This window comes from Ranitomeya variabilis, chromosome 6, assembly GCF_051348905.1.
Source record: "Ranitomeya variabilis isolate aRanVar5 chromosome 6, aRanVar5.hap1, whole genome shotgun sequence".
Taxonomy (NCBI): domain Eukaryota; kingdom Metazoa; phylum Chordata; class Amphibia; order Anura; family Dendrobatidae; genus Ranitomeya; species Ranitomeya variabilis.
The window spans coordinates 49,830,127-49,843,159 of NC_135237.1; the positions used below are offsets into that span (position 1 = coordinate 49,830,127).

At 45.9% G+C, this 13,033-nt stretch overlaps 1 protein-coding gene across 2 annotated transcripts in view; it reads right to left on the reverse strand.

Annotated features, from left to right (window-relative positions):
• MPP7 (MAGUK p55 scaffold protein 7) overlaps nucleotides 1–13,033 on the reverse strand; it is a 323,523-nt gene that overhangs the window by 93,571 nt on the left and 216,919 nt on the right. For both annotated transcript variants that reach the window (XM_077268457.1, XM_077268458.1), the window contains exons 11-12: nucleotides 11,786–11,982; nucleotides 11,176–11,240 (exon numbers count right to left, since the gene is read on the reverse strand). In XM_077268457.1, the coding sequence (XP_077124572.1) occupies nucleotides 11,176–11,240; nucleotides 11,786–11,982 (262 nt within the window). The remainder of the gene's footprint in view (nucleotides 1–11,175; nucleotides 11,241–11,785; nucleotides 11,983–13,033) is intronic.

Sequence of the window (13,033 nt, forward strand, 5' to 3'; positions counted from 1 at the left end):
ATGAGACTAGTATGACAAGTCCAAGAGGTGGCTTCTCCCTGCCCCGCTCCCCTTGACTGACAGGTCCTTGCCTGTGTGTATGGGGGAAACCAGGCAAGAAGAAAAGTGGGGCAGGGAGAAGCAGACGGGAACTTGTCTCTTGGACTACCGGAATCATCTTGGGCCGCCATTTTAAATGATGTTTTCTACAAAACGCTGCAAAGTGAAACATACATGGCTGCAATAATGGAGGCTCAGGCAATGTGAATCAGCTGACAGGCTCCCTTTAAGGAACTGGGTTCATTCACTTATTTAAGTGTTACTGTACAGTTCTGATCCCATTCCATTTTCAGGTGTTTGAAGGGTATGAGATGGGAGTACTCCCCAACCAGTGTAGCAATGGATCCCCATGCACGCCAAATGTTCCCTTTTGGCATGTGTCGACATAGCCTTGACTTCCTAAGATTTTCTATGTGAGGCATGGCAACAAAAATATGCGTACTGCACAATATGGAAGCATAAGTTGGGAAATCCTTCCAGGACATAACCCTGACGTGCCTGAATAATGAAGAGTGAAGCGACGCTGGGGCACACTAGGCAATGATATGACTCCAGGAACCTTGTGCACAAGACTTGCTGGCTGCTATATACTTGCCCTGGCATTTGGGCCCACCATTGTGCCCTATCGGCTCTCCAGCCATAATGTACGATCAGGTGGAGACGTGAAATTACAGCTTTCCTATGTTCTCATAGCAGAATATTTGCTGGACTCACTTCTAGGATCTCCACTGCTACAATGTAACTGCACAAAGCACCGGCAGAAAACGCAGAAGAAATGTGAAAGAGCTTAAGTCCCTGTAAGCAAGAATCGGACTATCAGTAAAAACGTTTATGGGGTAAGTGTTCCGGGAGGCTTCGGTAATTGGAGCAAACCTGCATTTGAGTTGTATCATTTTTCCATGTCCAGTAACCCGAGCCGCGGTTATAAGGAAGGATGAACAAAACAAGATATGTTTCTCATAAGTGACTTAATTCCTGTGCAGATGAAGGGCGCTCGCAATGCGGAAGGGACGCGCGCCAGCCCCTTGATGATTCAACAGTGGTCATAGCTCTGGTGCATGACTGCATTGTGTGGTACTGCAATCACCTTAATCCAATTTATCTCCATGGAAATTGAATTCTGACGAGATCTCCGGGGGACTGTTAAAAACAGGCTTCAATATAGCTGCCACCACTAATTAAAATAGGCACAATGATTTTAGATTAAGGAGATTGCCGTAGCAGTTTTAAGTAAGCTGCCGGTCTAGCGATGCAAGAGAGAAGCCTAAGTGGGTGGTTACTTAGATCGGTTTACATAAGCTTCCTTTAAAGCAAAACCAGCTGTCCAGATAAAATGTATGAAATCAGTCTTATTTTATCCTTATTAGACCTCGCTTGTCTTGTAACGCAGCACAATAGCGTTCATTCATCACTTACTACACGGAATACTACCTGAAACGTTACAGAGGTCGCATGTGCTGCGCTCGCAATCCTCCCCAGAAAGCCCATAGAGCAGGCAGGAGCCTAGGCACATGGTACTTAAAGGGAAAGGGATCCTGACTAGAGTTGAGCGACCCTGAACTTAAAAGAAGGGGCTCGTACCGGACAGGAAGAGTCAGGGGGGTAAAACAAACACGGACTTCGCCATTGCAATGTTTGGAGTTCCTGTGAAGTTGAGGACAGGAGAGCAAGAGCAAGAGAGAGGGAGGGGAGAAGGAGAGAGAGGGAGGGGAGAAGGAGAGAGAGGGAGGGGAGAAGGAGAGAGAGGGAGGGGGAGAAGGAGAGAGAGGGAGGGAAGGAAGAAAGAGGGAGGGGAGAAGGAGAGAGAGGGAGGGGGAGAAGGAGAGAGAGGGAGGGGGAGAAGGAGAGAGAGGGAGGAGAGAAAGAGGGAGGGGAGGAGGAAAGAGGGAGGGGAGAAGGAGAGAGAGGGAGGGGAGAAGGAGAGAGAGGGAGGGGAGAAGGAGAGAGAGGGAGGGGAGAAGGAGAGAGAGGGAGGGGAAAAGGAGAGAGAGGGAGGGGGAGAAGGAGAGAGAGGGAGGGGGAGAAGGAGAGAGAGGGAGGGGGAGAAGGAGAGAAAGAGGGAAGGGAGGAGAGAAAGAGGGAGGGGAGGAGGAGAGAAAGAGGGAGGGGAGGAGAGAAAGAGGGAGGGGAGGAGAGAAAGAGGGAGGGGAGGAGAGAAAGAGGGAGGGGAGGAGAGAAAGAGGGAGGAGGAGAGTAAGAGGGAGGGAAGAGCGTGAGGAGAGGCAGTGCGAGAGAGGTAGGGGGAGGAAGAGAGGGCAAGAGAAGTAGGAGTTAGAGAGGAACTGAGGGGGAGGAGAGAAAGGAGGAGGTGAGGAGAGAGGTAGGAAGAGGAGGAGAGAGGGAGGTGGAGGAGAGAAAAAAGAAAGAAAGGAGAGGAGGACAGAGAGGTAGGGGGAGGAGAGAGGGAGGGTGAGAGTTAGAGGGGGTTAGAGAGAGGGAGAGAAAATTTCCAGCTCAAAAGTCTGGCTCCTCATTGTTTTTAATGGGGTTCAGGCTCTGGTTCAGGTAAGATCTGGCACCAAACCGAATTTTTGAAAAAGTTTGGGTCAGGTACCAGAACCTGAACTTCCACAAGTTCACTCATCCCTAATCTTGACCCTGTAGAGACCTCTAATCCTGCAATTACCAATACAACAGTGTGCACTGCAGGTGTTTGCATGTATACAGTATACCGGTGTGTGCAAGTTTTGTTATGCAACAAGCCAAAAACTTATGAAACTCCCAAGAGGACAGTCTTTTTTTCCACAGCATTAATAATGTATAGAAAAAGTAATGAATGTATACAACATTTGTTCCCCTCATGCAATAAAAGTTCCATGCAATTTTAGTAAAAAGGCAGATCAATTAATGACAAACCACCGTAAATAGACAGGTAAATTCTTGTATAGACAACACAATGTCGGCCCTTGCATGACATCAAACCGGTTGTCCAATCTCTTACATTTACTCTGCAATTTTTGGAGCTCAGAACGGAGCGAGCTGTGCAAGCGCGGCTACCTCTCCATCACCGGGGAGTGCGATCGAGCACCATTCTTCAAACAGATCTACAGTAGATCTCACATGTAGCAGACATTTATGTCAATATCCTATTTTTATGCCATTAATGGAAGAGATGAGGCAACCTCTTTAAGGCCAATACGTATGTTGTGTTCACGGTGTATTTTTTTTTTTTAATTAAATTTTCCAAAATATCAAAAAGTCAGAGCAAAAAACGCAGCAAGTGTGTTAGGAGTAACTAGCTTAAAGGGAACTTGTCACCTCCAGGAATTCTATATACCCGCAGAAATAGTGGAAAAATGAACTTATATCCTCCCTGCAGCTGCTTGCTTTCAGTCATTGGAGAGGTGCAGAAAGCGGTTAATGTCACTGTCCACTATGTTATGAGCAAGCTGTAGTCACTTCTCAGCACACTGATTGACAGCCTGCTCTTCACCGTGTGTGCTCAATGTCTATGTGTGCAGAGGAGGCGGTCAATGAATGTGTTGGAAAGTGATGACAGTGCGCTCACTGCACCGCCCTGATTACTGGGAGTGAGCGGCTGAAGGGAAAATATAACTTCATATTCTCCCTGTAGCCGCTGCTGTAGTAAGTCAGCCAGACATGGTATAAATGCTATTTACCTGCATATTCCCACTTTATCTGCAGGGAAATTAACCTTTCTGGAAGTGACAGGTTCCCAATAATACCACGCTAAAGTCAGAGGCTACAATAGGGTGTACTAGATTCACATTCTCACATGGAGAAAATATGAACAGCCACATATTTTGGATTATAAAAACTTCCTTCTTAGTTTCAAAAAATCTTGCATCTTACACTTGATATTCCCAGGCAATGTCAGACCACCCTGACCACTTACTTCGCAGACCTTTCTCCCTGCTTAGCACTGAGCTGTAGTATCAGACTTAGTGGGGAAGCAGAAGGTGAAGTGTGAATCATGTGCCTGCAAAACCAAACTCATGGACCTCATTTGTAAACCTGCTTGCAAATATATTTTTTCTAGTTAACCAATAAAGGTATCATTCCGAGAATACTTTTGTCATTTTTAGGGATAAAAGTATTTACACGGACCTCATAGAGTGACGACTAATGTATTTTTATGCAGATGTTTACACTATACCTATGAAAATGCTTCCAAATTCTAAAAAGACTGACACATTATTCAGAGTCTATCCCCCCAAAAAAGAAGCAAAAAACAGTCACCCCTCACACTAATGGCTCATGCAGAAGTCAGTGCAAATCAGTCTGAGAACAGTCCGCAATGCATGGACTGACGACCGCGGTTCTCCAGATCCAAGTGTGACAGTTTCATATATATCTATGAGGCAGTGACGTTTGGGTCAGGAGAGCTACGAACAGTCAGTGTATTGCGGTCGGTGCTCAGACCTACTACCTGGCAGGTGCGGTACTGACTAAGGAACGAGCCTCTGACTGTGGAGCCCCTATAACTAAAGCTAGAGGAAATACAGTGCGATGCCCAATTCCCCTCTCCCGCTACTCCCACAGGTGGTGCAGTTATTGGGACGCCGTGTTGACCAATGGAGCAAAAGGAAAGGGGCGTCCGGCCACATCCACATGGGTTAAATTCAGGTGCCAGGGTCTTTCTCCCCGGCTGACCCCCGTGGGAAAAGAGTAGGGCTCTTTAACTCACGGTAGGTCGGTCGATAAGTGCGATCGTGCGAGATGCCAGGTGTCGGTAGAATTTCTGAATAGGCTCAGGCAAACAGGCGTGTCGGGTACATCTGCGAAATGGCTTTTATCTGGAATAGCTTTTTTCTTCCAACTAATGGGGTGGGCGGACGTTACTAAATTCTTTGTCATCAAACAAGCTGTTAAAGGCTGGAAAAGGCTCCAACCGAGTCAGGAATGTCGTCGCCCCATCTCACTGAGATCTCACTGAGACTATTGCATGATATTATCACAATCTCCTTATCAGTGTGCAAGTCGCAATATGAGTCAATCCTAGTATCCGCAGCTTTCGCATTTTTCAGCGCACGGGCTGCAACCGAAGCAGCTAGGGCAGGAGTATCAGAGTGCAGAGAATGAATCGCTGGAAATCCGCATGCTTCACCGGCTATTATATGCTCAAGCAACAAATTGTGTCTCTTGCAGGCGTCCGTAAGCCTGCAGTTTGGGTAGTAGGACATTCAGATGTCTACTGGGCGAACAAAAGGGCCGAACTTCGGCCTGGTGGAAAAAATCTAGGCTTCCAATGGCAACAGATCTTCAAGTGCCTTTCTCTTTCTCCCCGGTTGACCCCTGGAAGCTGTTGTCCCACCCTCCCTCCCTTATGTATTCATCGATGCTTTGCACTGCCCGAAAAAATATATTATATAAAAAAAAAAGGAATTTTCTGTTTTAAGTCACAGCGGAAGTGTAGAGAGGGGCAAAGGTTTGTAACCGCTCATTGGCCTGCTCGCCTGTCAGTCGCAGACAGGGTCTTCGCCGATGAGCCAGTTATGACACGTAATTGCCTTTCTCTGCGTATGTAATTAATAAACTGTGACCGACCTGTTCAACCCATCTAGGCCTGGCTTTGATTTCATGGCGGGATTGGTGGGAGGACGGAGGGGGGGAAGGCACTGTTTACGACACACGGTCTCCGCAGTCTTGGACATCTACATGAAGCTTAAGGCTATGTGCACACGTCCGGAATTGTAGCGGCAATTTCCACGGCAATTCCGGAACTCCCTGCTGCGGGAGAAACGCATGCGGAATTGGCATGTGTTTTCCCGCTAAACACTAGAGTTTTACAAGCGTAATTAGCTTTGCAGAATGCTAGCGTTTTCCAAGGAATCTGTAGCATCGCTTGGAAAACGGATTGACAGGTTGGTCACACTTGTCAAACATAGTGTTTGACAAGTGTGACCAACTTTTTACTATTGATGCTGCCTATGCAGCATCAATAGTAAAAAGATAGAATGTTAAAAATAATAATAATTAAAAAAAAAATCATGATATTCTCACCTTCCGGTGTCCCCCACAGAGTTCCGCTCCTCGTGATGCTCCCGGTCCCAATAATGCCTAGCGTCTATGACCCCAGATGACATAGCGGTCTCGCAAGACCGCTACGTCATCACAGGTCATTGCTGCAAAGCATCACTGGGAAAGGAAGCATCGCGATGAGCGGGAAGGAGGCCGGGGACGCCAGAAGGTGAGAATATCATGATTTTTTTATTTCAATTTTTTTTTTTTTTTTTAAACAAATTATATGGTTCCCAGGGCCTGGAGGAGAGTCTCCTCTCCTCCACCCTGGGTACCAACCGCACATGATCCGCTTACTTCCGACATGGTGGGCATAGCCCCATGCGGAATGTAAGCGGATCAATGCATTCCTATGTGTGCGGAATAAGAATGAACATGCTGCCTTTTTTCCGGAATGCGATTCCGCTGCGGAAATAAATGCAGCATGTGCACCAAAAACGCGGAATGCATTCTAATAATAGGATGCTTAGTGTATGCGTTATTTTGCGGTTTTTATTGCGTTTTTACAGCAAAAAAGAGCGAAAATTCCTTAACGTGTGCACACAGCCTAAGCCTTCACAATCATGCAATAGGGCTTACAAAGTTAATGTATGCCAAGTAGACCTCCTGTACTATGTGCATACCTTTATTCTTAATAGATTTGTTATAAACTTTAACAGCTTCATTACTCCCCATCTATAGGCCACCTTTTTGTTCTGCCACTAAACTTTATCCAACACGTATGGAATGAATGTAATACATCACATACTAATAAGCTTTACGAATGCGCTCAGCACACAACTGCCAAGGTGGGATTCATCAGCAAGTGCAATATAAGTGGAGAAAATTTGGCTGAAAGAAAAGCTGTCACCACGTTTTTGCTACCCCACCTGAGAGTAGCATAGAGTAGGGTTAGAGACCCTGATTCCAGCGATGTGTCACTTACTCGGCTGCTTGCTGCAGTTTTTATAAAATCACAGTTTTCTCTGCTGCAGATCTAGCAGTGTTCTGAATGTTGTTGAGCTCTGTATAACCCCGTCCACACCACTAATTGGCAGCTTTCTGTGTACACTGTGCATAGGCAGAAAACTACCAATCAGTGGTGTGGGCAGGGTTATGCAGAGTTCATGAATATGGAGGACTACTTGACAGCCAGCAGGTTTACCAGTCCTCTAGTGATAATCTCCTGTTGATAAGAACAGTAATTCTAGCAAAATTACAGCTAGCAGCCCAGTAAGTGACGCATCACTGGAATCAGGGTTATTTTACAGTAATACAATTATGTATTAAACCGGACAAGTCATGAGAGATCACAGATTACTTCTGAAGTCCTATAGTAGGAATGAAGGGAGAACATAGGTCCTAAGCAGCAGGGTTGGAGCTTTAATTGGAGGACACCTAATATAGGCCATAAATGGACAACCCCCCCGAACCGATCACATTACGCCTACATCCAAACATCTTCTCATGTGTAAATTACAGTAAATAAACTGCGGCTCTACAACTACCACGTCCTCCATGATTACATTTACGGCGGTAACACAAGAGTAAACGACTAAACACTTTTTACTGCCCTTCAAAAATTAAGTAAAGGTCTATGGAAGTCGAAACCCGGAGAGAGGTACTAACTCAAATAGACAAGTACAGGGTCCATCAATTATGTTTATAATATAAGATAAATATAGAGGGGATCACGTTTTACCCTCGACGAAACGCAATCCAGAATCTGAGACGTTGGAGGCCGCTCGTGAAGCGGCGGCTCCTCTGGAGGAATGTAGACTTTATTTTGATAAGTGGTGTTGAGTTTTAGAAGAGGAGCTGATTACAAGGAGGAGAGAACGATCTCGGTGATACGCGTCTCAAGACTCCGCTGGTCTGTCCTCAAACACTAATAATCTACAAAGGGAATGATTAAATAAACGGCAATCAGGAGATAACCGTCTCCAAATAAATATGGAGGGTTCATAGTACAACGCTGCGTAAATACATCGGCTCACCAGGGACATCTGCATGTAGCTACGTGGATAATGAACAAGTACAATCCCTTACAGCATACCTTTCTATATGCGCTATGACGGCACATTTTATGGTGATGTTCCCCATACAGTAGGGACCACCAATTACCGTATACAAATACCGGCAGAGGGGCCATAAATATGATGTGCACATAACCTTACCAGACCTGCATCAATTCCTTCAGATCCTGTCTACAGGAACCTTTAATTCATAAAAGTTACCCCTAAGATGATTGAGGGACAAAAAAAAAAAAATACTACATCAGCTTCCTCTATTCTTGGAAGGCTTTCTATAAGATTTTGGAAGGGTCTATGTGAATTTCTGCCGAATTACTCAGAAGAGCATTTGTGAGGTCAGACACTGATGTTGGAGGCAATCCCTGCATGTGTTGCGGCTGTCGAACATCCGAGAGACATGGAGCCACGGGGACTAGAGCTTATTTTTCGAGCACGCCGACAATACACGGTTAGGACGCAAGCATCCTCGAATAACACCTAAAGCCCTCAAAATCTCCATTTTAGGGGATTCCAAATGTGTTTAAGGGTGTTGAGGTCAGGGTTGTGAGCGGCCGGTCATGTTCTTCCACACCAAAATTCCCCCAACCATTCCTTTATGGACTTTGCTTTGTGCCCCAGGAACAGTCATGGAGAACAGAAAAGGGCCTTCTTAAACTGTTCCCAAAATGGTGGAAGCTACAATTATCTAGAATTTCTTGTATGCTGAGGCATCAAGATTTCCCTTTACTGGAAATAAGGGGCTGAGGCCAATCCCTGAAAAACAAACCCATAGCATTATCCCACCTCCACAAATTTTATAACTGTCTCAATGCAGCCAGGTAGGTAAATGTTCTCCTGGCATTCACCAAATCAGGACTCATCCAGACAGATAAGTGTGATCAGTCAGGTGTCCACTGCTCCAGTGGTGGGGCTTTACACCACTACATCTGATGCCAGACATTGGCCTTCCTCCGCTAAACTGTACAGCTGGCATAATGTTCTCAGGACAGTAACGTCCTCCAAGCATTCACCAAACCCAGACTCATCCATCGGGGAAGTGTTATCCATCACTCCAAAGAACATGTTTCCACTGCCCCAGAGTCCAACAGTGGTGTCTTTACACCATTCCATCCGATGCTCGACATTGTGGTTGGTGATGTAATGCTGTGTGCAGTGCTCGGCCACAACGCTCCCGATGAGGGTACAGTTTTGAGCCTATGGTAATAACGGAGGAGGCTTGGACTCTGCAGTTATGGAGTCAGTAGAGCGTTGGTGACTTATCTGGCCCCTGCTCCTCAGCACTCAGTGATCTCGCTCTGTTAGATTCCGTGGTTTCCATTCAGTGTCTGAGTTACTGTGGTTCCTTCCACTTCTCAAAAATATTACTCACAGGTGATGGAGGAATGTTTAGGAGGGAAGAAATATCATGAATGGACTTGTTACACCGGTGCATCCTATTAAGACAGCGCTGGTATCAGTGAGCTCCCTTTACCACCAGCCAATCTGCCACATGTTAGTAAAGGTAAAGGTAGATGGGATGGCGAGGGGGCTGTATGTTTTACACCGGGAGTCGAGAGACTGAATGTTATACACCAGGAGGGGGCTGAGGGGTGGATATTATACACAGGGAGGGGGCTGAGGGGCCAGATGTTATACACCAGGAGGGGGTGAGGGGCCACATGTTATACACCAGGAGGGGGTGAGGGGCCACATGTTATACACCAGGAGGGGGTGAGGGGCCACATGTTATACACCAGGAGGGGGTGAGGGGCCACATGTTATACACCAGGAGGGGGTGAGGGGCCACATGTTATACACCAGGAGGGGGTGAGGGGCCATATGTTATACACCAGGAGGGGGTGATGGGCCACATGTTATACACCAGGAGGGGGTGAGGGGCCGGATATTACACATCGGGAGGGGGTGAGGGGCCGGATGTTATACTTCGGGAGGTGGGAGGGTGAGGGGCCGGATGTTATACACAGAGAGGTGGGGGAGTGAGGGGCCGATTGTTATACACCGGGAGGTGGGGGGGTGAGGGGCCGGATGTTATACACCAGAATAGGGGGGTCAGGGGTCAGATGTTATACACCGGGAGGGGGGTGAGAGGCCGGATGTTATACACCGGAGGGGGGTGAGAGGCCAGATGTTATACACCAGGAGGGGGTGAGACGCCTGATGTTAAACACTGGAGGGGGGTGAGAGGCCGGATGTTATACACCGGGAGGGGGGTAAGAGGCCGGACAATATACACTAGGGGTGAAGGGGCGGATGTTATACACTGAGGGTGAGGGGGCAGATGTTGTACACTGGGGGTGAGGAGCTGGATTTATACACCAGGAGGGGGTGAGGGGCTGGATGTTATACACCAGAGGGGGGTGAGAGGCCGCATGATATTCACTGAGGGTGAGGGGGCAGATGTTATACACTCAGGGTGAGGGGCGGATGTTGTACAATGGGGGTTAGGGGGCGGATGTTATACATCGGGGAGCAAGGGGGCGAATGTTATACACCATGGGGTGAGAGACTGAATGTTATAAACCAGGGGTTGGATATTATATACTTGGGGGCGAGGGGCCGAATTTTATAAATGTTTTAAACACGGGGGCTAGAAGCTACACACTAAGGGGGTTGAGCAGCCGCATGTCTTACACAGGGGGCAACAGGACTGAATGAGAAACCTGAATTCAATGAGTTTGAGATGTGTCCAAATACTTCTGTCCACACAGTGCATTTATCAGCATATGGAGCTTGTCACGTTGACTAAATGGACGATAGCTCCTGTTTGCAATGCTTTGATCTGGCTTGACAGAAGTAACAGATGCAATAAAAGAATCCTTTAAATCAGCAATACCCTCACTTATTAGAATGGATGGCTCCCAGAAGAGCAGCACTCATGTCCTATAGTCGTGTATCCCTGCACGATCCATTATTCCCTCTATACAGAACAAAGGGCCGGAAACCCAGAGAATACGATAGTGCTCTCACGTAACTGCAGCTGAAATATGGAATGGAGGCCTGTCCTGGGTACGCACATCATCCATACACAGCTATAAAACCTTAAGTGCCTGTTCCACAGAAGAAACAAGCGTGATGTAAAGTCTTCCAGGTTACTTCAAGGAAAGAACACGTGCGATATCCTCTCTCTTCCACCTACACTTACATGATTTTCGGTTGGAGGCTTTCTGCGGCTGGGTCAGCACCACGGGTTTTCTTAGTGCAAATCTCCTGCAGTAGAAAGAGAAAGTCTATGAGAAACTATGAAAACTCAACATCTCCATTATGGGATTAGGACTTTTTATGAAACACGTCTTGCATCTAACTCTGTTATTTATTTATTTTTTCTTATTTTTTATTTTGTAAAAAGACTCTTGGAACAGAAATAAAAAAAACAAATTGCCACCTAATCTACGAAGGCTTCGATTAAAAATAAAACCACCAGCGGAATTTTTTTTTCCTTTTGTAACTGGTCCAAAAAATGGTACAATACTTATTCCTGTAGAGCACATCAATGGAGATTGTGATACTGATGTGCTATTTTCCATATGGTCTTACTCCAATCTGGACCAGAACTAGTCCTATCGTTTTCGGTCATTATTCTTTTTTTGGCCAGACAGGCGAGGAAGTCTGAAATATATATATATTTTTTTAAAGTGTTTTTAAGTTCATTTTCGGACGGTCGTGACCCCTGATACTAGTGAACCTACAGTGGTAAGCTACTGTCAATATGGTGAAGCGTAGGACAGAAGAAGAGAGTGAACGTCAGAGCTAACCTCTCCTGGAATTGTTTGGAAGGGATCAGCCCGGCTCTGGGATTGGCATCACCTTCGTGTTTGGCCTGCCACCAAGTTGCATCATCCTGGCACATGATCTGAAGTATATCTCCCTTTCTGAACGCCAGCCCGGCTTCTTTACAGGGAATAGCTTTATCCTCACTAGGATAGTAGTCAAAGAGAGCTTTAACAAACATCTGTAAGAGAAGGGAGGAGAGCGGATTAATGAAACATAGCACACCTGACGCCCAAGAACCGCACGTCAAATATCTTATCACTTGCCTGTGATCAGCCATGTATTCCGCTGAGCACTTCTAAGGAACATTTTGCAACCAAAACATTCATTTTTATCTTATTTTTTTTTTTTAAAAGGATATATCAGATTTCAAAGTATTAAAGGGGTTGCCTGGCTTTGGGGTACAAGTCTGAAGTCACTATGTAACTGCAGACTTGTGAATCCTCAAGTCACACAATTATTTGGTGCCAACTCATGACCATAAGTATGCGATTTGCATCCATGAGGTCGTGTGCACACTAGACGTGTCCGGCCATGTCTAGTCAGAATGTGGCCGGCATCGGAGAATAGCGTGCCGAGAGGATTAACAAATCTACAGTCACATAGAGCGACTGCAGACTTGTAGCCTATGGCTGAGAAAACCCCCGTGCATTATTAAATAGATCTGTTAGACTTTCATAAAAATGGTGTATTTACTTGGAAATTCCAAGGGCTGTACAAGCCGGATATTAAGATGAGAATTTTAAGCTTTAGCTGAACAGATTTCAAAAACGACTAAACAAGTATTCTCAGAAGGATTTTCACAGTCATTACACCAGCTTCATCAGGTATACTAGATCCAGACATTAATGTAGGCAGTCCGTTTTGTGAAATCTGGTGACAGATCCATTTGTGTTCCAATCCGAGTTGGAGACTAACGCACAGATGCTATCATTTTAAGATAAAAAAAAAAAAAATAACGAAACATTCTGCATTATTGTTTTATGCTAAAATGACCGACACCACAACGGACACCCAACAGATCCCACTATAGGTCAATGGGGTCCATTAAAAGTCAAGAGTTTTCATCATGTGACGGATCGGGCCCACTGACATTATTACTATTCTGATCCTTGGCTGGATCAGAATAATGGAAGCCCTCCCCTTGCAAATACAAGGGGGGTCTCATGAGAACACAGACCCCCTATGGATTAATATAAAAATTAATTTATGTTATATGGATTCATGATGTT